The sequence below is a fragment of the Pelodiscus sinensis genome, chromosome 2 (genome assembly GCF_052426305.1).
Source record: "Pelodiscus sinensis isolate ZL-2025 chromosome 2, ASM5242630v1, whole genome shotgun sequence".
Taxonomy (NCBI): domain Eukaryota; kingdom Metazoa; phylum Chordata; order Testudines; family Trionychidae; genus Pelodiscus; species Pelodiscus sinensis.
In genome coordinates, this window is record NC_143053.1 from 244,603,735 (window position 1) to 244,629,441 (window position 25,707).

The window sequence follows — 25,707 nt, forward strand, 5'->3', positions numbered from 1 at the left end:
AGATGCCTCCTCACCCACCTGGACCTCTCCGAGAGGAATATTCCACATGTGGTGGAGGCGTGTTGTGTGCTGTACAATTTGTGCTAGAGGAAGGGGGAGGCTTTCCTGCCAGCCTGGATGGCAGATGCTGACCACAGGGCTGCCAGCCGGGAGGCCCATCGTGGGGCTGTCGGGACCCGGGATGCCCTGTGGGAGAGCTTCCAGACAGAGGAGGAGTGAAGTCACCCTGGCGTGCCGCACTGGAGCCTTGTACCTTATTCCACCCTCACATCCTTCCACTTTCTCCTCCCTACCCCTCCTTCCTGATATAAAATAAACACACATGTGTTGCCAAGAACAAACTCTGTTTATTGAACATAACTGGGGTTGGGGGAGAATGAGGGCGGGAGAGGGGAGGCGAGAGGGTGGGAGAGGGGAGGGGTAAACCTGGGAGGAGGGAGCTGGAAAGGGGAGGCGAGGTGAGGAAGGGGAAGGCGAAGCTTAGGGTTGGGGGTCTTGCAGGTCCACCTGTCTCCCAACACTGCGGATGCGGGGACCTTGGCATCCCCGGGGGGGAGTGGGTATAGAGGGTGGAGTAGGTGGGAAGGGGGGGGGAGGAAGAGGTAAGAGGGGGAGCAGGAGTGGGAGGAGGAGTGGTAGCTGGGGCGGCAGCAGGGGTTGGAGCAGCAGGAGGCACCAATATCTGCACCAGGGTCTGCAGATGGTCGCAGATGGCACGGCCCTGGGCAAGCAGCTCCCGCCAGCTCTCCCGCCGCAGCTACAGGTCTTCATGCACACAGTGCTCCAGGATGCAGACCTGCCTTTGCAGGCGCCCCAGGTGCTGCCGCTGGTACTCCTTCTGGTTCCAGGCCACCCTGCTGGCCCAAGTGCGGGAGGATGTCCTGGACAGGGTGGTGTGCCCTGCACTCGCAGCTGCTGCAGCTGTGGAGAAACAAGAGAAGTGGTCACTACTCCCTGGGGACACAGTGGGTGAAGCCCAGCCCCTCTCTGCAAAGTGAGGACGGCAGGTCTCCGCACCACTGGAGCTGATGTGCTTGCACACAGGCCATGTTTGGCATGTCCTGCTATCCCCGGGAGTGTGAGCTGGCCCAGGACTGCACCCATGCCCCTGTGCTGTAAATAGTGTGGGGGTGGGGGCAGAGTGGAGATGTGCCCTGCCTCTGTGTACAGGGAGCTTGTGGGGGGAAGGCATGGGTCCATGGAGTGCTATTAGCCAGGGGGTAGGAGTGGTGTCCCTGCCCAAGGTTTGTGGAAGGCTGGAGAGGGATGGCACGAGACAAATGGCTTGGTCACTGTCTTCGGTTCATCCCCTCCAGGGTCCCTAGGATTGGCCGCTGTCGGCAGACAGGCTACTGGGCTAGATGGACCTTTGGTCTGACCCAGTACGGCCATTGTAAGCTTAGGGCTCAGGGTCGGGGGGTCTCAGTGGACCACCGTGATTTTCATGCACACCTGCTCCTGGGTGGCCAGGCTGGCAGCTCTCCTGCCCTAGCCGGCCACTTTCCTGTGCCTAGTGCGGAGGTCGTGGACGAGGTCCACGATGTCCGCACTAGTCCAGGCGGGTGCCCGCCTCTTGCGGTCCCGAGCAAGCTCCCGGGAGCCACCAGCCTGGTCCCGGGAAGAGGGGGAGGGCTGGGGGGCATCGGGTGGGTGGCTCGATCCGTGCCAGGTGCAGGGTCTGCTGGCTGGGTGCTGGCAGGCTTGCACCTGGCACGGGCACCGTAGCCAGCCCGTGCCCCTTTAAGGGGGCCGGGGCCGGGAGGGGGGCAGACGAGTTTCCCTGGTGTTGGCCAGAGTGGCCACCAGGGTAAGCTGGGGAGGGCTAGCCTCCCACTAGTTCGAATTAAGGGGCTACACAGCCCTTAATTCGAACTAGCTAGTTCGAACTAGGTTTAATCCTCGTAAAATGAGGTTTTCCTAGTTTGAACTAAGCGCTCTGTTAGTTCGAATTAAATTCCAACTAGCGGAGCGCTAGTGTAGCGCCTATTAAAGTTAGTTCGAACTAACGTCTGTTAGTTCGAACTAACTTTGTAGTGTAGACATACCCCGGGGGGGGGTCAATCGGGGAGCTGCAGGAGAGCTTCCACCCCGAGGAGCCCACAGAGCCACCCCAGTCCTCCCCATCGGGGGCTCGTACCCCATTCCTCCCTCACCTCCTTCCACTTACCCCTCTCTAGCCCCCCTTCCTGATGTACAAAATAAAGGACACATGTGTTCAAAAATAGAAACTCTCTTTATTGAACAAAACTCGGGGAGACTGGGAAAAGGAGGTGGGAGAGGGGAAGAGAGAGGGTGGGAGAAGGGAGGGCAACTACAATGATCAGGGGTTTGGAACAGGTCCCATATGAAGAGAGGCTAAAGAGACTGGGACTTTTCAGCTTAGAAAAGAGGAGACTGGGGGGGGATATAATAGAGGTCTTTAAAAGCATGAGTGGCGTGGAGAGGGTGCATGAAGAAAAGTTCTTCATTAGTTCCCATAATAGAAGGACTAGAGGACACCAAAGGAAATGAATGGGTAGGAGGCTTCAAACTTATAACAGAAAGTTCTTCTTCACAAAACAAATAGTCCACCTGTGGAATTCCTTGCTGCAGGAGGCTGTGAAGGCTAGGACTATAACAGAGTTTAAAGGGAAGTTAGATAAAGTCATGGAGGTTGGGTCCATGGAGTGCTATTAGCCAGGGGGTAGAAATGGTGTCCCTGGCCTCTGTTTGTCGAAGGCTGGAGATGGATGGCACGAGAGAAATGGCTTGGTCATTGTCTTCGGTCCATCCCCTCCAGGGTAGCTGGTGTTGGCCGCTGTCGGCAGACAGGCTACTGGGCTAGATGGACCTTTGGTCTGACCCAGTATGGCCGTTCTAAGCTCAGGGCTCGGGGTTGGGGGGTCTCACTGGACCACCTTGATTTTCATACAAACCTGCTCCTGGGTGGCCAGGCTGGCAGCTATCCTGCCCTAGATGGCCACTTTCCTGTGCCTAGTGTGGACGTCGTGGATGAGGTCCACAATGTCTGCACTAGACCAGGCGGGCGCCCACCTCTTGCGGACCTGGGCAGGCTCCCGGGAGCCGCCAGCCTGGTCCCGGGAAGAGGCGGAGGGCTGGGTGGCAGCGGGTGGCTGGTTCGTGCCGTGCCAGGCGCAGGGTCTGCTGGCTGGGTGCTGGCAGGCTTGCACCTGGCACGGGCACCGTAGCCAGCCCGTGCCCCTTTAAGGGCTCAGGGGCCGGGAGGGGGGCAGAAGAGTTTCCCTGGTGTTGGCCAGAGTGGCCACCAGGGAAAGCTGGGGAGGGCTAGCCTCCCACTAGTTCGAATTAAGTGGCTACACAGCCCTTAATTCGAACTAATTAATTCGAACTAGGTGTTAGTCCTCGTAGAATGAGGTTTACCTAGTTCGAATTAAGTGCTCCCCTAGTTTGAATTAAGTTCGAACTAGTGGTTTGCCTGTGTAGCGCCTATCAAAGTTAATTCGAACAAACGTCTGTTAGTTCGAATTAACTTTGTAGTGTAGACATACCCTAAGTGACCAAAGAATGACCCTGTGCCACAAGATTGTGGGAAAAGATGTGCCAATGGATGATATTCCAAACAAAACAACAACAACAACAACAAAAAACAGTAAAAGTAATTTTTTGTTTACAAGATACCAGATGGTTACATTTTTCTAATATATGCCCTAACCACAAGGTGCACAATGTGTATAAATGCTAATAAGATATAGTCAGAATCACGTTATAAAAAGAGAGCATTGAAATTAGGAAAATTGAACTTCCTATAGGAAATTCCAGGAGGAACAATCGCTCTTAAGGCTGCCAACAGGTGGTATGTGCAGAAGGGGCAACTGTCCCAGTGATTTAAAAAGGGCCCAGGGCTCTCAGCCATCACTGTTGCTACTGCTGCAGTAGCCAGAGCCCTGGTCCATTTAAATCGTTGCCAGAGCCCTAGGCCATGCAGTCCAGGTAGTGCTGAAATGCTGGGTAGAGGAGGCTGCCCCTTCTGTCCAATGCCACACCCCTTCCAGGAGATTATGTCGGCAGCCCTGATCTCTCTAATGATCTATTGGCAAGGTAGCCATTGGACCTTACAAATATCATTAAGGATCTGCATATAATTCAGGGGTGGGCAATAATTTCTAATGGGGGCCCACTCTAAGATTTTGGCAAGTGGTCAAAGGCTGCACTTCTATGGAGAGGGTATGCAGTTTGGGGCGTTGGGTGCAGAAGAGAGCTTAGGGTGGGAGACTGGGGTGCAAGAGGGAGTGAAGGGTCTGAGAAGGAGTGTGGGTGAAGAAGAGAGTTATAATCTGGGGCAAGGGCTTGGGAGGCGATATGGGTGCAGGAGAGGATTCTGGCCTGGGGAAGAGGTGTAGGAAGGGGTGCAGGTCTGGGTGTTGTGACATGGGAAAAGGGGTACACAGGATTTGGGTGGTGGCCTGGGACAAGTAGTCAGAGGGGAGGGCAGTGTCAGAGGCAGGCTCTGGGAGGTGCTTACCTAGGTGGCACCCGACCAGCAGCCCTGCAGAAACCTGAGGCAGACTGTCTGCTGCAGGCTGCTAGCTACTGCACATGGCTCCGCTCCAGGCATGGGGGAGGGAAGGGAGGAAGAGAAGCTTCCCACACTGCCCCTGCCCCTGCCCGCAGCAAAATTTCTCAGCTCCTATTGGCAGGAAATTGGCCAATGAGAGCTGAGAGATTTTGCTTGGGGAGTGGGAGCAGCATCTTCCCCAGCCATCCAGACCGGAGAGCAGCTGGCATTTTAAAGAGTGAGCTGCTTGTTACCTAAGGGTTTCAGTGAGGCAGCCATGGGCCAGATCCGGTGGCTTGGTGGGCCAGATTTGGCTCATTGACAGCCTCCTGCCCACCCCTGGTATAACTATATTTGCAACTTGCACGTAGGTTTTCATAGAATTTCTATTTGCTTGGGTAACCCTAAATTTAATTGTAACTTTAATAAAACTTGTTTGCTTATTTGCCTATAATATTCAGTATATATGAGTATATATAGATATACAGGCAGTCCCCGAGTTACGCGGATCCGACTTACACTGGATCCGCAGTTATGAACGGGGTTTGCTCCGCGGTCTCCCTGGAGCACGCGGGCAGCGGGACAGCCCAGACGTGCCGCGGCTGTCCTGCTGCCGGCGTCCTCAGAGGCTTTGCTCCCCGTCTCCCTGGTCTGCTGGTCTCCAGCAGACCAGCAGACCAGGGAGACGCGGAGCAAAGCCGTGGAGGACCTGGGCGGCGGGACCGCGGTACGTCTCGGTCCGCCACCCGCGTCTCCCTGGTCTGCTGGGGGAGGGGGCGCAGCTAGTACGCCCCCCCCCCTCAGCAGACCAGGCTTTTCTCCGGATGCCTGTGGTAGAGCAGCTGGGGCGCTGCCGGTTGGTCCCGCAGCGCCGCTCTGGGCGCTACTGGACCAACCCGGCAGCACCCCAGCTGCTCTGCCCCAGGCGTCCCCAAGTCAGCCGCTGCTGAAACTGACCAGCTCTGACTACAGGAAACCCGAGGCAGAGTTGCTCTGCCCCGGGCTTCCTGGAATCAGCCGCTGATCAGTTTCAGCAGCAGCTGACTTGGGGACGCCTGGGGTTCTTAAGTTGAATCTGTATGTAAGTCGGAACTGGCGTCCAGATTCAGCCTGTTGAAACTGATCAGCGGCTGATTCCAGGAAGCCCGGGGCAGAGCAACTCTGCCTCAGGCTTCCTGTAGTCAGCCGCTGGTCAGTTTCAACAGCGGCTGAATCTGGACGCCAATTCCGACTTACATACAGATTCAACTTAAGAACAAACCTACAGTCCCTATCTTGTACGTAACCCGGAGACTGCCTGGGCTCGTCTACACTGGCCCCTTTTCCGAAAGGGGCATGTTAATTTCACAGGTCGTAATAGGGAAATCCGCGGGGGATTTAAATATCCCCCGCGGCATTTAAATAAAAATGTCCGCCGCTTTTTTCCGGCTTTTAGAAAAGCCGGAAAAGAACGTCTACACTGGCCCCGATCCTCTGGAAAAAAGGGCTTTTTTCTGGAGGATCGGGCCGGATCGGGGCCAGTGCAGACGCTCTTTTCCGGCTTTTCTAAAAGCCGGAAAAAAGCGGCGGACATTTTTATTTAAATGCCGCGGGGAATATTTAAATCCCCTGCGGATTTCCCTATTACGATCTAAAAAATTAGCATGCCCCTTCCGGAAAAGGGGCCAATGTAGACGTAGCCCCTGTGTATAGATGCAAATGTAATATAGTGTATATTATTGCATGGGTAACTCTATATTATTAGGTTTCAGAGGGCAGCTGTGTTAGTCCGTTTCAGCAAAAACAAAGAGTCCGGTGGCACTTTAAAGACTAACAAATTTATTAGGGAATTAGAGCAACTCACTTTCTTAGCTGTGGAAGAGAAAAAGAAAGAAAGACATATAGAATTCAACAATATGAAAAACCATAAAGGGGTAAAAACACGAGTGATGCCATGATAGGGTTCTACTACAGATCACCTAATGGGAAGAAGAAGAGGATGAGGCTCTTATAAACAACTAACAAAATCATCCAAAGCACAGGACTTGGTGGTGATGGGGAACTTTAACTATCCAGACATGTTTTTGGAAAATGGCACAGCAGGGCACAGATTATCCACAAGTTTTTGAAATGTATTGGAGACAGTTTTTCTTTTAATTTCAGAAGGTGGAGAAAGCTACTGGGAGGAGGCTATTCAAGATTTGATTTTAACAAATAGGAAGGAACTCTGAAAGTGGAAGGCAACTTGGGTAAAAGTGATCATGAAATGGTAGAGTTCATGATTCTAAGGAATGGTAGGAGGGAGAATAGCAAATGAAACACAATGGATTCCAAGAAGGCAGACTTTAGCAAACTCAGGGAATTGGTAGCTAACGTCCCATGAGAAACAAGAATAAGAGGGGAAAAAACCAATTGAAGACAGTTGACAGCATTTTCAAGGAGATGTTATTAAGGGCGCATTTTTCTGACTAGTTTTTTATTCTCATTGTTCATAAACTAGGCTATAGATGCAGAAATTGATGTTATTTTTTGTTATAAACTGGGAAATAACTTTTTAGAAGATGATTAATTAAATATATGCAATATATGCATCTAGTCTGACCTCCTGTGTAACAAAGGCTAGAACTTCTCCAAAATATTACTTAGGAACAGATCTTTCAGAAAAACATCCAGACATGTGAGTAATCTTTACTCATATGAGAGAGTGATCTCCTTGAAGCCAACAAGACTATTTATATGGGTAAAGATAAGATATTTATATGTGGGCAGATTGATAGCCTGACTGATATTGAGTAACACCTTAATTCATAAGCAGTCAGACTGAAGTGAGGAGGGTCACTCATAGAGTAAAATAATATTGAGCCTCAGTCAGGGTATGAATTTTGCACATTATGTGTAAAAATTTACAGAATTAAGCCCTATATTTGAAGCTGGAAGCTAGAATAAATATTAGGATATAAGATTTAACTAGATTTGTCATTTGGCTTCTCTGACTTCAAATCTCTGGCAGAAAAATCAGCTACAAAATAAGCTTAAAGCAAAATAAAGTCCTTAATAACTGTATGGATGGGATGTGTGTGAAAATAACATTTATTTTCTCTAATAAAAAGTAATTTGGGAGGGTGGAGGGATGGGAAACAGACTGTGTCTCAGCTATGTCAGAGAGCTCAGCTCTTCCTCACAGCAATTTTACAGCAGTGCAGGACTGTTAGATCTGTTTCCTAATTGGCTTCAGTTGCATTACTCAAATTTCACTGGTGTGTAAAAAAAAAAAAAAAAAAAAAAAAATCAGGCTAAGAATCCCCTAAAAATTCCACAGAAATTTCCATTTATTTCAAATGTTTATAAATCTCTATATGCATGTAAAATTAATGAACAAGGCTTAAAGAGCTTCCTGAACACACACACACACACACGCTGGAGACTTCTGTGACTGTCATCTCGGAAATGGATTTATACAACTCTGTAAATTAGTTCCCCATAAGTCTCACAGGCCAGACAGACTAATAAATGAAATTTAAAAAAAAACCCTCGGATGCTATTAAAAACTCTTTTAAAATGCCCGGAGGAATCTTGAACTGAAAGAGAACTCCTCCTACATTAAGACTGGCACTAATGTTCCCTATCCCATAGCACTATTCTGTTCCTCTGGGTACAAAGAATTCTCATTGACTTCAGTAGGAGGTTGATACTCATATACTGTGGGGAAAGAAAGGTACCTCTGCTGATTGGGAAAGGACAAATTCAAACAAATGGAAAAAATTGGAAATAATTTCCCTTTTGTAAAAAATGTATTACTGTTTGCTACCATCTCTCCCCCATCCCCCTCTTTTGTTTTAAATTTGATAGCATTCAGACAGGATTTATTAAAATTGGGAAAAATGGAAGCAACCACTGATGTTGCAAAAACAGGGAGGAAAAATATGTGGTATTTGATTGGTATAATCTTTGGGCCTGCTCCTGCTCCTTTTTCATGCCAGTGATTACCAGGATCAAGCACTTTAGTTTTAGTCTTCTAATTTTAGGACTTAATATTTAAGGGTAAGTCTACACCTGCTCCCTAGTTTGAGCTAGGAATGCAAATGTAGCCGACCGAAATTGCTAATGAAGCGGGGATTTAAATATCCCGCGCTTCATTAGCATAATCTCACCCACGCGCTATTCTGCTCGCCATCTGATTTGAACCAGGAAGTGTGCTCCGGGATGCGTTAGTTCGAATCAAACCCCTTGGTTCGAACTAACGTTACTCCTCAAAAAACGCGTCCCGAAGCGCACTTCCTGGTTCAAATCAGCTGGTGAGCGGACTAGCATGCGGGCGAGATTATGCTAATGAAGCACGGGCTATTTAAATCCCCGCTTCATTAGCAATTTCGGTCAGCTACATTTGCATCCCTAGCTCGAACTAGGGAGCAAGTGTAGACGTACTCTTAAGGACAAAAGCTTTATTTATGTTTTGTTTTTAAAACTTGATGGAGGTTTTAAAGTTTTTCTCATTCTAGCTATCTAGTAGTTTATCTTTTTCCATTGTACCATTCCATCAATAGAGAAACTGTAAATTATATATTGCGAAAAACTTTAATGCTCTAAGACATTGTTCTTTAAATGCACCTAACTATTGTAAAATGCATTTCTGCCTGTTGCGCAGTTTTATGGACTTTCCCCCCTTTTATTCACATTGCATTAAATATCTATACCCAAATGGAATTAAACTTCATCCTGAGATCTTTATCATAATTGGCTGGGAAAAACAGTTTGATTAAAACTGACACCTTATTAATGGGCATTAAGTGTTAGGTCTCAATGATTTAAACATGTGCAGTGCTCTGACCTTGCATAGTTAACAACTGATATTTTAAAGAGGCTGTCAGGTTGATGGGATTTTAAATATCAGGTGGATCTCTTATGCTCCTGATTTGCCTAGCTGAATAAATACAGTAGAACCTCAGAGATATGAATAGTACAGGAACAGAGGTTGTTTGTAATTCTTGGAGCCATAGCCACAGGGAGAGGGGCAACTGGGCATGGGTGTTGCTGGACAAAGGGGGGAATGTATTGAGCAGTGTGGCAGGACTAGCTGAAAGTGCAGGACTGGGGTTGAGGGCACAGGTGGGAGGAAAGTGCAGGGGTTGGGGTGAAGGGGGCACTGTACAAGGGTTGGGAGTAAAAGGGGCACAATGCAAGGTTAGTGGTAAAGAGTGAACAGGAGGGCGGAGCACGGGTTTGGGAGCCCATAGGTGTCAGGGGAAATCAGTGGTGCTATGCCCCCAAGGGTCAGGAGCATCAAAACACAAGTTCACCCAGGGTGGCATTTTCCTTAAGGCTGGCCCTGGATGAGAGAGTGCTGAAGAGACGTTGGGAGGAAGGATTCCTGTGACAAGTAGGTTTTTGGGAGGGATTTGAAGGAGATAGAGGGATCTTGATGGATGTAGTGGTAGACTGGATCAACTCTGAGAGACAGGATATAGGAAGTATAAAAACAGGAGTGAAAAATACATAGTGGGCGTGGTAAAGTGAATTGATCGGGAGAAGAATAGTGAGCAAAGGCAAGAGTTGGAAGGAATGAAAGCAGGGAACAAGATTGAAAGAGACAAGGATTTCAATTATATCTGATAAGAGGGAAAGTCAGCAAACAGATACAAGGAATGAAGTATGTGATGTAGGGAGAGCAGAGGGAGAATTTTTTGAATTTAGCAGTTATAAAGTGAGAGGAGAAGTTTCAGCAAATCAGGGTGTGGGGCAGTGTGACTAGTGAGGATAGATTTTGATGACAGTACAAGGAATAAGTGGTAGGGTTTAGAGAGTGGCTATGAAGGAAGAGGGCAAAGAAAAGTCAATTATGACAGCAAAATGGTGAGCCTGCAAGATGTGAAGAACAAGGGGAACTGTTAGTAGTGACAGAAGATAGATAGAAGAGGGGAACCAAGAAGAAAGATAAGAATTTCAGTGTGGTTGCGGGGTGATGTATTGAATGTTTCACTTACAAGGTGTTTGGAGATATAAGATTGCACAATAGGGGAGGTGTTATGGATAAAGAGACAAATTGGGCACTCAGATTTCAGAGACTACAGATGAAGTCCTGGAAGTAAGGGAGGTCACCAAGAGAAGAGTATGCAGGTTAAAATTATGGAATTGATGATAGAAACTTGAGGGATACAAACATTTGGAGAAGAGGGAAGAATGAGGATTCACTGAAGATGATGAGGGACCCATCAGGAAGGTAGAAGCACATGTGGCAGAGCACAGAAACTCATAAGTAGGTCCTCACAGATTCATGGTCCATTTTGGTCAATTTCATGGCTGTAGGATTTTAAAAATAATAATTTTCATTATTTCAGCTATTTAAATCTCAGATTTGATGGGTGTTGTAATTGTAGGGGTCCTAACCCAAAAAGGAGTTGTGGGGGAGGGAGGGTTGCAAGAATATTGTAGTAGGGGTTGCAATACTGCTACTAGTACTTCTGCACTGCTGCTGTCACTGGTGTTGCCTTCAGAGCTGGACAGCTGGAGAATAGCAGTTGATGGTCAGGAGCCCAGCTCTAAAAGCAGAGCTGCTGCCAGCAGCAGCACAGAAATAAGGAAGGCATGATATGGTATTGCCACCCTTACTTCTGTGCTGCTACTGATGGAATGCTGCCTTCAGAGCTGAGCACCTGACTAACAGCCATTGCTCTCTGCCTAGCTCTGAAGGCAGTGCGGAAGCGGGGGTGGCAATACTGTGACCCCCCTCAGTAAAATAACTTTGTGATCCCCCTGAAACTCCCATTTGCTGGTTAGGACCCCTAATTTGAGAAACTCTGGTCTCCCCTCTGAAATCTGACTAGTATTGGTTAAAAGCACACAAAGGACTAGATTTCATGAGGGGACACCAGATTTTATGGTTCATGACATGTTTTTCATGACTGTGAATTTGGTAGGGCCCTACTCATAAGTCAACATTGTAGAGAAAGCTTAAGAAGAGAGAACAGTAAACTGTGTTGATATAAGATCAAATAAATGTTTAAACTTAGCCACAAGAAGATTTGTAATGGTTTTGGTTAGAGCAATTCTAATAGAGAAGCCAAAATCTACAAACAGCAACACAACTAAAATACTTATTCTCTAATAAGATTTGTTTTAAATGATATTTAAAGGACTTTCATCATAATAGCAAATAAGCCACATGTGATTGCTAATTTTGAAGCAGTTAAAATATCACAAATATGTGAATTTTAAGAAGATGTTTCAGGAAGTTAAATCATAAATATACATTATTTGGGGGCAGTCCTGCATGCAAATAGCAATTAAACAATTTGGGGAAATAACATCAAATAAGCATATAAAACAGTAATTATTTAGAAACCAACTCTGCCTCAATTAAATTGAGTAGTAGCTTATTCAGAGAATATTATTCTTATTCAATGGGGCTACCCTCAGAGTAAGATATTTCTCAATGTGATGGAGGGCAGAATTGGGCCTTCAATATTTAAATAACAATTTGAAAAATTCTCCCTATTACTGTCATTTGAAATCTCTTACTTCCTTGTATGTTACCATTATGTTGTATGCTATATATTATGTCTTGTGCATATTTCATGTCTTGTATGTTGTATCCAGTATATGTTTAATAAATCAGTCACGATCTGCAATAAATCTACTGTTTTGTTTTAAATTAGCATGCATTTCATATCTCCTATATAGTCTGCTATTTTGGTTCACATATTCAATAACCTAACAAAATGTAGTGATTGAGAATAATACCAGCATTATAGCCAACTTTTCATCTAAGATTCTCAAAGCACCTGACAATCATTAGCAGCCAGATTCAGCCACCACTAACTCTCATTGAGCAGAACCTTAATTCACAAAAAGCTTTTTCAATAAAATTACTCTGAGTGAAGTTCTGTAATATCAAATGTCAGGGTAGCAGAATCTGGCCTTAAATACTTAACTGCCATAATGCCCCTGTGAGGTAGAAATTATTATTCACATTTTACAACTGCAGAAACTGAGGTCCCAGTTCAGCAAAGCACTTATAAGTTTAAAATCCCATTGACATCTAAGGCTATGTCTAGACAGCATTGATTTTCTGGATACTGTAGGTATCCCGGAAAAGCAACGCTGCGTCCAAGGAACGAATCCGCTTTTTCAGAAATTTTTTGGAAAAAGCGGATGTGCTCTTGCACCATCCCTGTAAACCTCGTACTATGAAAATAAGGGATGTGTCGAAAGAGCACTATTTTCCAAAATTTGGTACCTTGTAGACGCATCACATTTCAGAAAAGCCTCTTTCGAAAGTAACGTACCGCAAATTGCGTATCTTTTTCTAATTTACCAGTGCAGTCTAGATGTAGCCTCATACAGTTAAGAAAGTGCTGAAATGCTTTACTGAATTGGGGCATTAGGAACAGAGAGATTAACAGCAGATCAGTAGACCTGGGAAAAGAACCCAGGAGAAAACCCTGTCCCCTGAGGTGTTTATTATTGGATTGCTTGACATATGTACAACTATACACATTTTAATACTCATTAGGACATTGTCTCTAGTACCTAGACTATCACAGCAGGCCATGATTAGCCACTGAATATTAATTAGGTTCCCCTGGACAGAGGATGCTGCCTTCAGTAATGAAGAAGTCAAATATAAAATATAGGACTTGAATCTTTGTGTGCACTGGTATTTTAAAATTGAATAGAGCAATTCCAATCTCATGTTTGTAACATGAAATGCACAGAGCTGGGAGAAGGGCAATGCATGGGCTTGCTCTGAAATAGCACTGGGGATTGGAAAAGCCTGAGTAGACATGTAGATTTATGTTGGCAACACTTTTCTTTCTTAGGAGTATGAATAAAATATGCTCGAGTAACATACATTTTGCCAGCATAAGTGCTTGTGTGTACAGTGCTATGTCATTGAGAGTTGGTTCTCACTGAGCTGGTTTCATTGTGTGGATGGGAGACAGGCCATATGCAGGAATTTCTGTGTGTCGGGGGAGGGCTTTTTTTTGTAAATGTGGGCCACAAGGATGTGAATGCATCCCCTATGGTCCCCTAAGTAAGCAGGGAAATCAGCTCCAGCCTTCCCCTGGCTGGGAAGCTTAGTCAGCACGTTCGCTGCTCCTGCCTTCCCCTGGCTGTCCAGAGCATGCTTACTAAGGGACCATTGGGGGGGGGGGGGGTGGGTGCTTTTGCACCCTTCGCACACACATCCCTATGGCCTGGGAGAACTCTCTCCCATGGCCAAAGTGCACACTTACAGCACACTTACAGCAGTACCATTGTATCAGGCCAGGGCAGCCACTGTGCTTTTGAATTGGGGCTAGGGTTTCCAGGTGGATTCAAAAAAAATTCCAGACACATTTGATCTCAGATGGCGGTGGGGGAGGGGGGCTGGCTAGGAGAATGCGGGGGAATCAGCTGGTGGGAAACAGGGCTGGTGGAGCGGGGTCGGGGGCAATGAGGCTGGCCAGGGGAGATCGGGGCGGGGGGGGGGGGGGAACCGGCTGGCGGGAAGCAGGGCTGGTCAGAGGGAGTGGGGCTGGCCGGGGGAGATTGGGTGGGGGGGGACCAGCCGACGGGAAGCGGGGCTGTCCAGGAGGGGGTCGGGGGGAGTGGGGCTGGCCGGAGGTGTGGAGTGGGGGGAGAGAATCAGCCAGCAGGGAGCAGAACTGACTCAGGCAGATGCAGATCCCGGGGTGCTACCCGTCCTGTGCACGCCCGGCGAAGCACAAGCGTGTCTGGCCCCGGGGATTCCTCATGCCCCGCCTCCCTCCCCCTTCGCATAGTTGTGTACTGCCTGTCTGGTAGACATACTCATGCAGCATGAGCGTGTCTACCAGCCAGGCAGTTTGCAACTAAGTACTGATACTTCTAATAACAAAACTTACCTAATTAGAAAATAATGGACATTTTATATGTCTGGTATTTTCTTAATTTTTTTCCCAGACAGAACCCTCAAATACCAGACTGTCCGGTTCAAAACTGTACACCTGGCAACCCTAATTGGTGATTTGGGGGTAAAGCGTGCGTGTGGGAAGCTCTGGGCTTACATAAAGGGCAGTGCCAAAGCAGCACTGCCTGTACAGCTGTGCTACGCCCCCCAGATCACTGCACCCTCATCCCCAAGCACTGCCGGGAGCGCATGGTACTTTTGAATCACCAGGCCCTAGGACAGCTGTCCCCTTTATTCCCCCATGCCTGCCTGGGTCACTGTGGGACACAGCCAAACATCTCCCCTCCCCCACTGCATGCAGCATGTGGCTGTGCTGGAGCAGCTCCCAGGCTGCCTGTGTGGGGAGGGGGGAAGGCTGGGAGGCTCCTTTCTGGAGGTGCCAAAGGTATGGGAGGGGTCTGAGGGAGGCTTGGGACAGAGAGGAGGGAAGACCTAGGGACACAGGCAGGGGCAGGGCCTGAGCCAGGAGAGGCTCCCTTCCTTCTTATCTGGAAGCTTCAGGGGATAGACAAGTTAGTCTGTACAAGTACAGGATAAACTTAAAAAACAACAAATGGTGTGGGTAGCACTTTATAGACTAACAAAACATGTAGATGGTATCTTGAGCTTTTGTGGGCACAGCCCACTTCTTCAGATGACTGGAGTTTTGAGTTTAGGATGTGCAGACCTAAAATAAATAGGAGAGAAGGGAGAGGGAAAGGAAGAAAAAAAGGAAGGGGGCAGGAAACAAGGAGCAGAGGGTATGAAAATATCAAAGGGAAACTCAAGTAGGCAGAACTGGTAATCTATAAGCACCCGAAGATTGGATAAAAAGCAGCAGATAAGGATCAAAGGACCGCAATTAGATAGGAAGGGTACTAACATAAGAATCTACACAAAGAGCTGTTGGCACCTTCATTGAATGTTAGTGTTTCTCAACCTTTTTTTTTTTTTTAATAAATTACCCCTTTTAAAAAAATTTAAGTACCCCCCTTTTTTTTAAAACAAAATTGTAAGTACCCCCAGTACCTAGTTTTGGGGGACACAATTTTTTTTCTACTATTGCAACACATTTGTTTAAACAATTTAATTGTAGCCAGGTGGGTGATGAAATTTTGGAGTGTAAAAAGTCCAAAAATAATAGAGCGCTGTAAAACTTAAAACAAAAATTCAGTTTTCTCCAGGTTTCAGTTGTGTTGACGTACCCCCTCCCCCCCCCCCCCGGACTTCTCTCAAGTACCCCTAAGGGTACTTGTATCACTGGTTGAGAAACACTGGAATGTTTCTGGTTGATAATGTCCCAGCCATCCAGTATCTCGATTGAGAAGGTAATCAGTAGAGGAATTGAATTTGTGGATGAATTGTAATTCCAACAACTCTCTGTGTATTTAGCTTGTAGAATTGGTCTGTGACAAGATGGCCACCTGGAGATCTGTTAAAGAGTGATTAGGTAGATTGAAGTGTTCTCCAACAGGTTTCTGTATGTTCCCTTTCCCTATATCTGATTGGGGTCAATTGAGTCTTTCCCGTAGGGACTGTCCAGTTTGTCCAATGGGGCATTGCTGGCATTTGATGGCATAGAGCAAATTACTGGCTGTGCAGTTGAATGACACTCTGATTTGGTGGCTGATGTGGTTGGGTCCAGGGACAAATTCGCTGGTATAGACACTGGGCTGGGCTGGTTGCAGGCCTGAGTTCCTGGAGGCTTATGATGTGGTTGTGCAGCATGGTGACCGGAAATCATTGGTTTCAGGTGGGGGGGGGGCTTGTGAGCGGGAATGCCCCCCCCCGACCTCTGAGAGCGAGGAGTCATGTTCCAAGCTGGGTTGCGGATTGTGTACTCTCTGCTCCTTGTATCCTGCCCCCCCCCCCCATTTGTTTTGGGTGCGCCCATCCCACTCCGGCCATCTGAAGAAGTGGGCTGCGCCCACGAGAGCTCAGGATCCCGTCTCCTGCTTGTTCGTACATGGGCGGGACCAGGCACCCCCGCCCCTTTCCTGGGGGAGAGTCCATTGATTGCGGCGACAGGGGGAGCGGCAGGCTGCGCAGCGTGGTTGAACGCAGGCGCTCGGGCCTGGTTCGGTGCAAGCCCGTGCCCGGAGGCGCCGCCAGCAGAAGCCACGGCACTGGCAGCCGGGGGCGCTGATCGGGCCGTTTGGCTCAGTCTCCCCCCGGGTCCCGGCGGGGAATGGTGCCTTCCGCAGCGCGCGCCTTGCTCCCGCGGTTCGGTTGTTCGGCGGGGGGAGGGGAAGGGAGCGCCGGGCTGGCCCCAGGGAGCGCGAGCCGCGGCTCCGCACGGACGGGACCATGTCGGCGGGCGGGGAGGAACTGAAAGTGCCCGAGGAGATGTTCAAAGATGTCAAGTTCTTCGCAGTGGGAGACATCGACCCCAAGGTACCGGGTCAACCCCCCCCCCCCCTCCGCCCGCCGCTGGGCACTGTGGGCTCTTCCACTGCTTCCTCGCGCCGGTGACAGCTGTGGAAGCTCGCGCCGCTTTAAAGCTCGCGCCGCGCATAAGTGTGTGTGTGTGTGTGCGCGCGGGGTGTCTCGCGCACTCTCTGAGGGGGTTGCGGGCGAATGGGCTGCAGTCTCTGTGTTTCCCTCCGCACCCCCCGCGCCGTGGAACCGGCCGCCCCGGTGCGCAGGCCCCAGAGCAGCCTGCGCGGAGCCGCCGGGCGGGACGGCGAGTGGGAGAGCGACTTCCCCGGACAGCGGCGGCCCCCGCGGCAGGGCCCTCGGGTCCAGCCAGCCCTCCGCAGCCCCTCGCCGCCTCCTCGGGTCCAGCCTCCCCTGCCCATCCCGCTACAGACCTACGGGGGGACCCCTCGCTCCGCCTTCCGGCCCTGTGCCCAGCGCCAGCCTCAGGCACGGCCCGCTCGCTAGGGCCGAACCGCGGGCACTGGCTGCTCCCTCCTTTCCCTGCCCGGCTTCAGGGAGCAGCGCGGAGCCCCCTTTCCTGCCCTGCCCCATTCCGGGCCATGGGCACTGAGCCCCCGGTCGCCTCATCCCTGTTCGCCCAGCCCCGTGCCACAGGCACTGACTGCACTGAAAGGTCACTCGCCCGGCGCCTGAGGGTGCGGAACATGCACGTTGCCATTGTGTCCCTGGATTTATAATGACCGCACTTAAAAATGTAGGGAACCGGGCGTGTAGTCAAGTCTTTGCACAATCACTCGGCACTTCTGCGTGTGAAAAATATATTGGGAGGGGGGGACTCTTTAGGGTTTGTTATAGTTACATATGATAAATGTGAAGCGTTCCTCTCTGAAAGTATTAATCAATTGCTGCGGTTGATTAAAATCATTTTCTGTACTTTTTAAAGGAAATTAGAACATTCTCGCAGTCTAACTTCTTCACAAAGTTTTGACTGTCAGTAAGTAGCACACAAGGCCCCAATCAGACATTCTAAGAAATCCCTAACAATCCAGGATTGGAAAAAAAATCCCCAACCCAGCACTAGAAGTGCTAACTGCAGGGAATCTTGTGGAGGATGGAGGGTGAGGGAGTGTGATTTGTCAGGTTGTAAGGTCACTTTCATTTAGTGACCAAATAAAAAGTGACTGAGTTTTCAGAGACCATTTACTTAGATTTGTTCTGGTTTTATATTTAATCTTAGCCAAAAGGCTGAGAAGCGATATAATACTATTAAACACAAAGAAGTGTTTTTATTATTTAGTAAAGTAAAAGCACTCAAAAGATAGGAAATGCCAGAATTAATATGACCTGTGCAACTTTAATTCAGCCCCCTGTGCATATTCATTATGAAAAGTGTTTAATTATATGATCACATATTATTTTCCCCATAAGACTCCAACCTCATTCCTTCCAAATATGGATGCTGCTTATTTAATGAGCAGCAGTTCAGTATTTTGCTTTATTCTTATTGTTCATTGTGTGGGGCCCCTTACCTTATATATTGCACACTATTCAGACTCTGCTGTGGAGTCAGAATTATTATTTTTCTTAAGGGTATTTCTATGGCGCCCCTCACTATTGTATTAAAGTGCTTCACAAACCGATACTACTTAAATCTTTTCAACACTGCTGTGAAGTGAGAGGTGGTATTATCCCCATTTCACAAATGGAATCTTAATTTTGGCTTTTTCTAATGTTTGTGCTTCACTTTGCAATCTTAATGGTATTTTAACATACCTTTTTATGTGTAACTCTGGATTTTTAAAACAAACTGAAAAATAGAAATTCCAACATGTGGCATCAGGATAACAGATAAGCCTTAATGGGTGAGGCTTATCTGTTATGGTTAACCAGTGGGGGCCCACTCCAGGCCAGCTGAGACAGGCAAGCTGTCCCCCTCACCCCATTTAATCAGTTAATGGGTTAAGCATAATGTTTCAATGGTTAACTAATTAAATGGAATTTTACACCCCTAATTTTGACACCCACAGTGGTCATCAGTAGGGTTGGAACCTTTACATCCATTGTACAGATCTCTGCTGTTGTTGGCACAGACCTCTGTTGTGGAATAACTAATAGTAGAGATGTTAAAATTAGATTAATTAATAATTGAATAGTCGATAGAATTTCCATTGACTATTCAATTAGTTAAGGGTGCGTCTGCTTTAAAATTAGCAACAGCTGGGTGGCTCTTGCTATCATTTCAAAGTGCCAGGCGGTGTTCTGCCTTTGAAATGCGGCATGGAGCCTGGAGCCAGCGGGAAGTCTCCTGCTGGCCCCAGGCTCCATGCGGCAGTTCAGCTTTTGAAGCTGGCCCCAGGCTACATGCTGCGTTTCAGTCTTTGAAATGCACCATAGCCCCTGCTGGGGCTCTTGTACATTTTAAAGGTGGAATGCCACCGCTCTGCCCCTTCCCCTTCCCCTTCCCACGAAGCTGGAGCTGTGGGGAACTGGCTTTTAAGCAGGCTCCTCCCAGCACCCCATCTCTCTCACCTTGCTGCCTCTTTCTAATAGAGACAGCAAGGCCTGGAGCGGGGCGGGGCGGGGGCGGGGGCGGAGGGAGGGACTAGTCAGTTAGTTGCTTACATCCCTAACTAATAGCAGGAGCAGTTTAACATCCCCTGTGTGTATTAACACCTTTGCCAGTGGGTTTCATAGATATTTGCTGACTACAGAGGAGTGGTTAGCTTCAGCAGTCTTGGGTTCTAGTCTAGGCTGTGGAAGCTAATTACCCTACTAGGCACAGACTCTTCTGGCCATTCCTGCCAAGCATGAACTCTTCTACCCTGTCCTTATTTCAGTCTTGTCTCTTTTCCCCCCCTTAAATCCTTATCCCATTCTCCTTGTCTTTTCAGTCCCAATCTCCTCTTTTCAGGATTTCACCACAGTCTTTGACGCCTACACTGGCATGATTTTGTGGAAATACTTTTAACGGAAAAGTTTTTCCGTTAAAAGTATTTCTGCAAAAGAGCGTCTAGATTGGCACGGATGCTTTTGCGCAAAAGCATCCGTGCCCAGTATAGATGCGCTTTTGCGCAAGAAAGCTCCGATGGCCATTTTAGCCATCGGGTGTCTTGCGCAAAAAATTAAGGTGCCTGTCTACACTGGCCCTCTTGCGCAAGTATTCTTGTGCAAGAGGGCTTATCCCTGAGTGGGAACATCAAAGTATTTGCACAAGAAGCACTGAATTTTTACATAAGAACGCCAGTGCTCTTGTGCAAATTCAAGCGGCCAGTGTGCACAGCTGGCAAGTTTCTTGCCAGTCTAGACACACCCTTACTGTTCCTGCACTCAGTCCGTGTTCCCCTCTTTCAGCTCATCATCTGATCTGCCTCTCTCTTCTTGTCCTAGTTTCTTTGCCCAGCCAGTCCTAGGTCTCCCTTCACATTTTAGCTCTTTGTCAAATCTGTCTCCCCAATGTCATTCCCATACACACTGGTCTTATTCTGTCTGCTCTCAGCTCCTTGTTTAGTCTCTACAGCCCTGTGTGGATACTAGGGATGTGAATGACTAGTTGACTATCCAATAAGCAAATGCTAGTCGACTAGTCGCTTCCTTCCCCCTCCCCCCCGCGCTATCAGAAAGAGGCAGTAAGTGGGGACGGGAGGAGAGGATGCTTTAAAGCAGCAGCGCCTCATAGAGCCTGGGGCCAGACCCCGGGCTCCATGCAGCGCTGATGATTTGAAATGTTGTGTGCAGCCTGGGGCCAGCTGGGGACTGGGCTGCACGTGCACGCAGTGTTTCAAAGTGACAGTGCTGCGTGGAGTCCACAGCTGACCCCGGGCTCCACACAGCATTGCCACTTTGAAGCACTGCAGGGAGCACGGGGCCACTGGAGGATTGCTTGAGTCTCCCACTGGTCCCATGCTCCCTGCAGCACTTTCGCCTTTGAAGTGTAGCAGAGGCACCCTTATCGACTAATCGAATAGTTGATGTAAATTGCATTGACTATTCAATTAGTGAGTTCATCATAATTTTACGTCCCTAGAGGATACAAATGTCTACTTGCAGATGTGGCTATCCACGTATAGAAATCAGTATTCGCTGATCTGCAGCCCTCTACTCTCAGGAGATGCAGCCAAAAGAGATTAGTGTGGTACTGCCACTCCAGGTGGGGCTGTACGACCCTCTGACGGATGCAACTGGGTGGTACACCTGCATGGCTTGGAGGAGCTGCCAGCCTGGGGTACTGGATCCTGGAAGCAGCAGCAGCAGCTTCCTTTCTCATTTGGCTGCAGCATCTTCTGGGAGTAGATCAGCAGATGCCAGTTTCTATCCACGGATATCTGCATCTGCAGGCAGGCATTTGTACGCGCACAAGGTTCTACCAATCTTGGTAAACCTCCTGCTTCCACCAGCACTGTAGCTGTTCATCCCAGTTCCCCTTCAAGATTTCCCTTAATACCTCTTCTCCCTGGTCTCTTGCCAAACCAATTTCAACCTTCCCTTCCCCTCTATCTCCCAGTTTCAGCTGACCCCTTGTCCCAGTCTGTTCATTTCCTTCTCTCCTAGTTCAGCTTTTGTTTCTCCCACATTTGAATTTGATAGCTTCCCTCTCTGTGCCACCTGGATACCAGAAAACAGATATCAGAGGGGTAGCCGTGTTAGTCTGAATCTGCAAAAGCGGCGAGGAGTCCTGTGGCACCTTATAGACTAACTGAAGTGTTGGAGCATAAGCTTTCATGGGCAAAGACCCACTTCTCATGCATCTGACGAAGTGGGTCTTTGCCCACGAAAGCTTATGCTCCAACACTTCAGTTAGTCTATAAGGTGCCACAGGACTCCTCGCCGCTTTTGCAGAAAACAGATGTCACCCACAGTGCTGATAAATGCAAAGTATTTCATATAGGAAAACATCTCAAATATACATACAAAATAATGGGGTCTAAATTAACTGTTACCACTCAAGAAACAGATCCTAGTGTCATTGTGGGTTGTTTTCTGAAAACGTGCACTCAGTGTGTCAAGATAGAAAAGGTGACAGAATGTTAGGAACCATTAAGACAGGAATATATAATAAGACAGAAAATGCTATAGTACCACTGTATAAATTCATGGTATGCCCACACCTTCATGGGTTCTGATCACCTGTCTCAAAAATGGTATATTAGAAATGGAAAAGGTACTAATAAGAGAAACAAAAATGATTAAGGGTATGGAACAGCTTCTACATGAGGAGAGATTAGAAAGACAGGTACTGTTCAACTTGGAAAAGAGGGGCATTACTAAGGGAGATATGATAGAAGTCTCTAAAATCATGGCTGGCGTGGAGAAACTGGACAGGAAACAGTTATTTAATTATTCACATAAAACAAGAACCAGGAGTCACTTAATGAGATTAATAGGCAGCAGTTTTATACATAAGGAAGTACTACTTAACAAAATTTATCTACATGTGGAGTTCATTACCACAGGGTGTCATGAAGGCCAAAAGTGTAACGAGTTTAGAGAAGTTCATGGAGGATCGGTCCCTCAGTGACTATTAGTCAAGGATGCAACCCTATGCTTTGGATGTCACTGTGCCACTGAGATGTTTCAACTAGATGACCGGGCCTGTTTTGTTCTTTCCCTTAGAAATGCTTGGCATTGACTACTGTCAGAAGACAGAATACTGGGTTAGATGCATCATTAGTGTTACCTAGTGTGGTCATTCTTACAAAATTTTACAAAATCATTTTCAGCATGAGGCAGAAACTCAACATGTAAAATTTCAGCCAAATGATTCACGGCAAAGTTATAAGCAACTGAAGAGAGGGGCTTTTAATGGAAAGTGTTGGGGGCAAACAATATTAGGTAAGTGCAATATTAGGTGGCCTTGCCTATAACACAATTGTGTTTTCTATAATAAAACAAGAAGCGAAATTAGTGAAATATTACTTCTCCATCTCCAAGGGTTATTAGTATTGCTAAATTAATATTTTTCTCAAGCCAAAAATCTTAAGATGATCTTTTGATTTGTCTTCCTCTTTGGTTTTTAGGTTATTCAGCTTCTGAAAGCTGGGAAAGCAAAGGAGGTTTCTTATAATGCACTGGCTTCACACATTATTGCAGAAGATGGAGACAACCCTGAGGTTGGAGAATCTCGTGAGGTCTTTGATCTCCCTGTGGTAAAGGTGAGTAACTACTATATAACATGAGAGAAAATTTAATGTAATTGTTTTCCACGGTAATTAATTGTAATTTTGTAAAGTACCATTCATGTTCATCTGATGTGTGGAGAAAATGGGAGGGGAGGGGGTTAACTTTCTTCTAAACTTGGTGCTCAATTTATTTTCTGAATGACAGTTATATAGGACTAGAAGACTTACCTGGAGCTGTCCGAGACCTTCAGGGCAGGAGGCTGGCAGTTTGGGGGGTGCAGGAGTAAGGACGGAGCCTTGGAGATGTGGGGGGCAGGACAGGAGGCTGGGGGCATGGGGTGTGTGAGAATGAGGGTTGAGGAGGGGCTCAGGGTGGGGAGTCCCATTCGCTGGAGCCTTCTGTCTCCTCCCAGTCCTCCTCCCCCAGCCACCAGTGGCTTCCCAGTTTTAGCCCCGGTGCACCCCCACACCACTGTATTTATCTGCTCCTCCAATCTCAGCTTCCATTGACCACGGATCGCCGTTCTTGGCCAAGAGGAGCTGCGATCGCTTGTATCTGTGGAGGCACAGATAAATATAGCAGCAGTGGCTCACCAGGGGCTAACCCTGGTGAACCTTTGCAGTTTTATTGCCCACCCCAGCTCCTGGTGGTGTGGCTGCTTCCAGCAGCTACTCTGCATATAGCTCTCCTCTGTGCTCTCTGCTCCCAGTGGCCACTCTCAGTATTGTGTCCTCCTTTCTGTACCCATCCCTTTTCTGTCTATCCCTTCCTTTCCATTTTATGGAAAACAGTCCTATTCCCAGCACTTCCCGTTTTCTTGGCACAACCAAACCCCTGACCTGGCTTTAAGTTAGGATAAGAGGAAGCTGCATACCAAATTTGGTGGTTCTAGTTCTTACCGTTCAAAGGGAGAGGTGCAGCATTCAGGACCTGTGGGAGTGAATGGGGACTGTTTCCTCCCTACTCCTGCGGGTTCCCTGCTGCTCCCCTTCCTTTGAAATGTACAAGAACCGTGGGCATCTCTTGTACATTTCAAAGGCAGAGGCTCAGCAGGATAGCCAGCGCCCCCTTTATCGACTAATCGAGTAGTCGATGGAAATTCCGTTGATTACTTGATTATCTGAATAATCCAAATTTAACATCCCTATACTGTTTTGTTCACTGTTACAAACGTTTCATAGTTATGAACTAAATTACTGAGGTATTTGTAACTTTCAGGTTCTACTATAGTACATGGGTTTACATGCACATGTAGAAATACAAATAGAATAAACAAACAGGGAACAGTAGAAGTCAAAAATGAAATTTCAGTAGAAGCAGGTTTCTATTTAAACAATAACAAGTCCATTTTCTAGAATGGTTTTGGCTCCTCAGTTTGGTAATAGTGATTATAATATGAAGCTCTCACACAATGCTTTTCGTTTGTGAGATCAGTGGAAGGGGAGTATCATTTCTTCCTATAACATTCTGGGGTGTAATTCAGCTAGTGAGAGGTAATATTCCTACCTATCCTTCAACGCTGGGTGCCTCACTATGCTTTGCTGTTGTAGCTCCCAACCTGTGCCCCCTTGTAATCAAATATTATACAGGCCACACCCTGGCTGCGTCTAGACTGTCTAGACTGGCCGCTTTGAATTAGCGCAAGAACACTGACGATCTAATGTAAGATTGTCAGTGTTCTTCCACAAATACAACGACTCTCCCATTCGGGAAAAAGCCCTCTTGTGCAAATGCTTTTGCGCAAGAGGGCCAGTGTTGACAACTGAGAACCGTTTTGCGCAAAAAAGCCCCGATGGCGAAAATGGCAATCGGGGCTTTCTTATGCAAAACCGCGTCTAGATTGGCACGGACGCTTTTCCGCAAAAAGTGCTTTTGCGCAGAAGCGTCCGTGCCAATCTAGATGCTCTTTTCCACAAATGCTTTTAGCAGAAAAACTTTTCCGTTAAAAGCATTTGCAGAAAATCATGCCAGTCTAGATGCAGCCCGAATGTCTCCGTATAGCTGTAGCCTGCCAGCCATGCTCCAGTCACAGTTTTCCACTAGCCTCCCATTACCACTTGCAAAATGATCTCAACCCACTTCCAGTCCCCAAAATTTCCCCAAACGTGTGTTCTTCACTGTCTAGTTCTCTTCGGGACGACAATTCAGATGGTGAAGGTCTGTTGCCCCATAAGGGGTCAAGATTTAACAATTTGTTTTCTAACTGGAGATACTCAGACAGTTCAGCTTAAATATAACACTGGATTAGTTTTGATTAAAGGTTAAAACACATTTCTTTAATTTGCTAGGGTTAAGATTTAGGTAAAGAGTTAGATTTTAAGTGAGTACAAGTATAAGGAATGAAAGTTAGAAATGCTTAAAACGGAAATGAAGATAAAATGCTTTCTAGTAACTAAAACTTAACAAACAAGGCTTAGATCAAATAAAATCCTTACTACATGTTCCCAGCAACAGAGGTGACCAAGTTTTCATGTTAGAACCCTTCTTAAGTCCAAAGTCTGGTTCTTTTGATGCCTTAGGTACAAAAGCAAGAGAGAGCGGGGGAGAGAGAGAAAGTCAGAATTTTTTGGGAGTTGAGACATTTACTAAGGGTGGGGACAATGTGCGAAGCCTACCCCTCTCACTCCTCCCAGAGCCCGGAGCAGAGAGCCACAAGGAGCAGCCAGCTATATCGAGCAATCTAGGCCTGCAGCAGGCAGGGAGCCTTCCTGGCAGATCTGCTGGCTGGGAGCTGCATAAGTAAACGCCTCCCGGTCATAGCCTGATTCTGGCACGCCAGTCCCTCTCTCCCCGCAACTCCCTGACCCAG

General features: G+C 47.5%; 1 protein-coding gene across 2 annotated transcripts in view; it reads left to right on the forward strand.

The window, feature by feature from the left end:
- Window positions 1–16,401: 16,401 nt before the first annotated feature.
- PAXIP1 (PAX interacting protein 1) overlaps window positions 16,402–25,707 on the forward strand; it is a 101,683-nt gene continuing 92,377 nt past the window's right edge. The window contains exons 1-2 of one of the 2 annotated variants that reach the window (XM_089776784.1): window positions 16,402–16,796; window positions 22,796–22,930. In XM_089776784.1, coding sequence (XP_089632910.1) covers window positions 16,710–16,796; window positions 22,796–22,930 — 222 coding nt within the window. In that variant the 5' untranslated portion in view covers window positions 16,402–16,709. The remainder of the gene's footprint in view (window positions 16,797–22,795; window positions 22,931–25,707) is intronic. The other variant, XM_075922770.2, reaches the window with a different exon arrangement.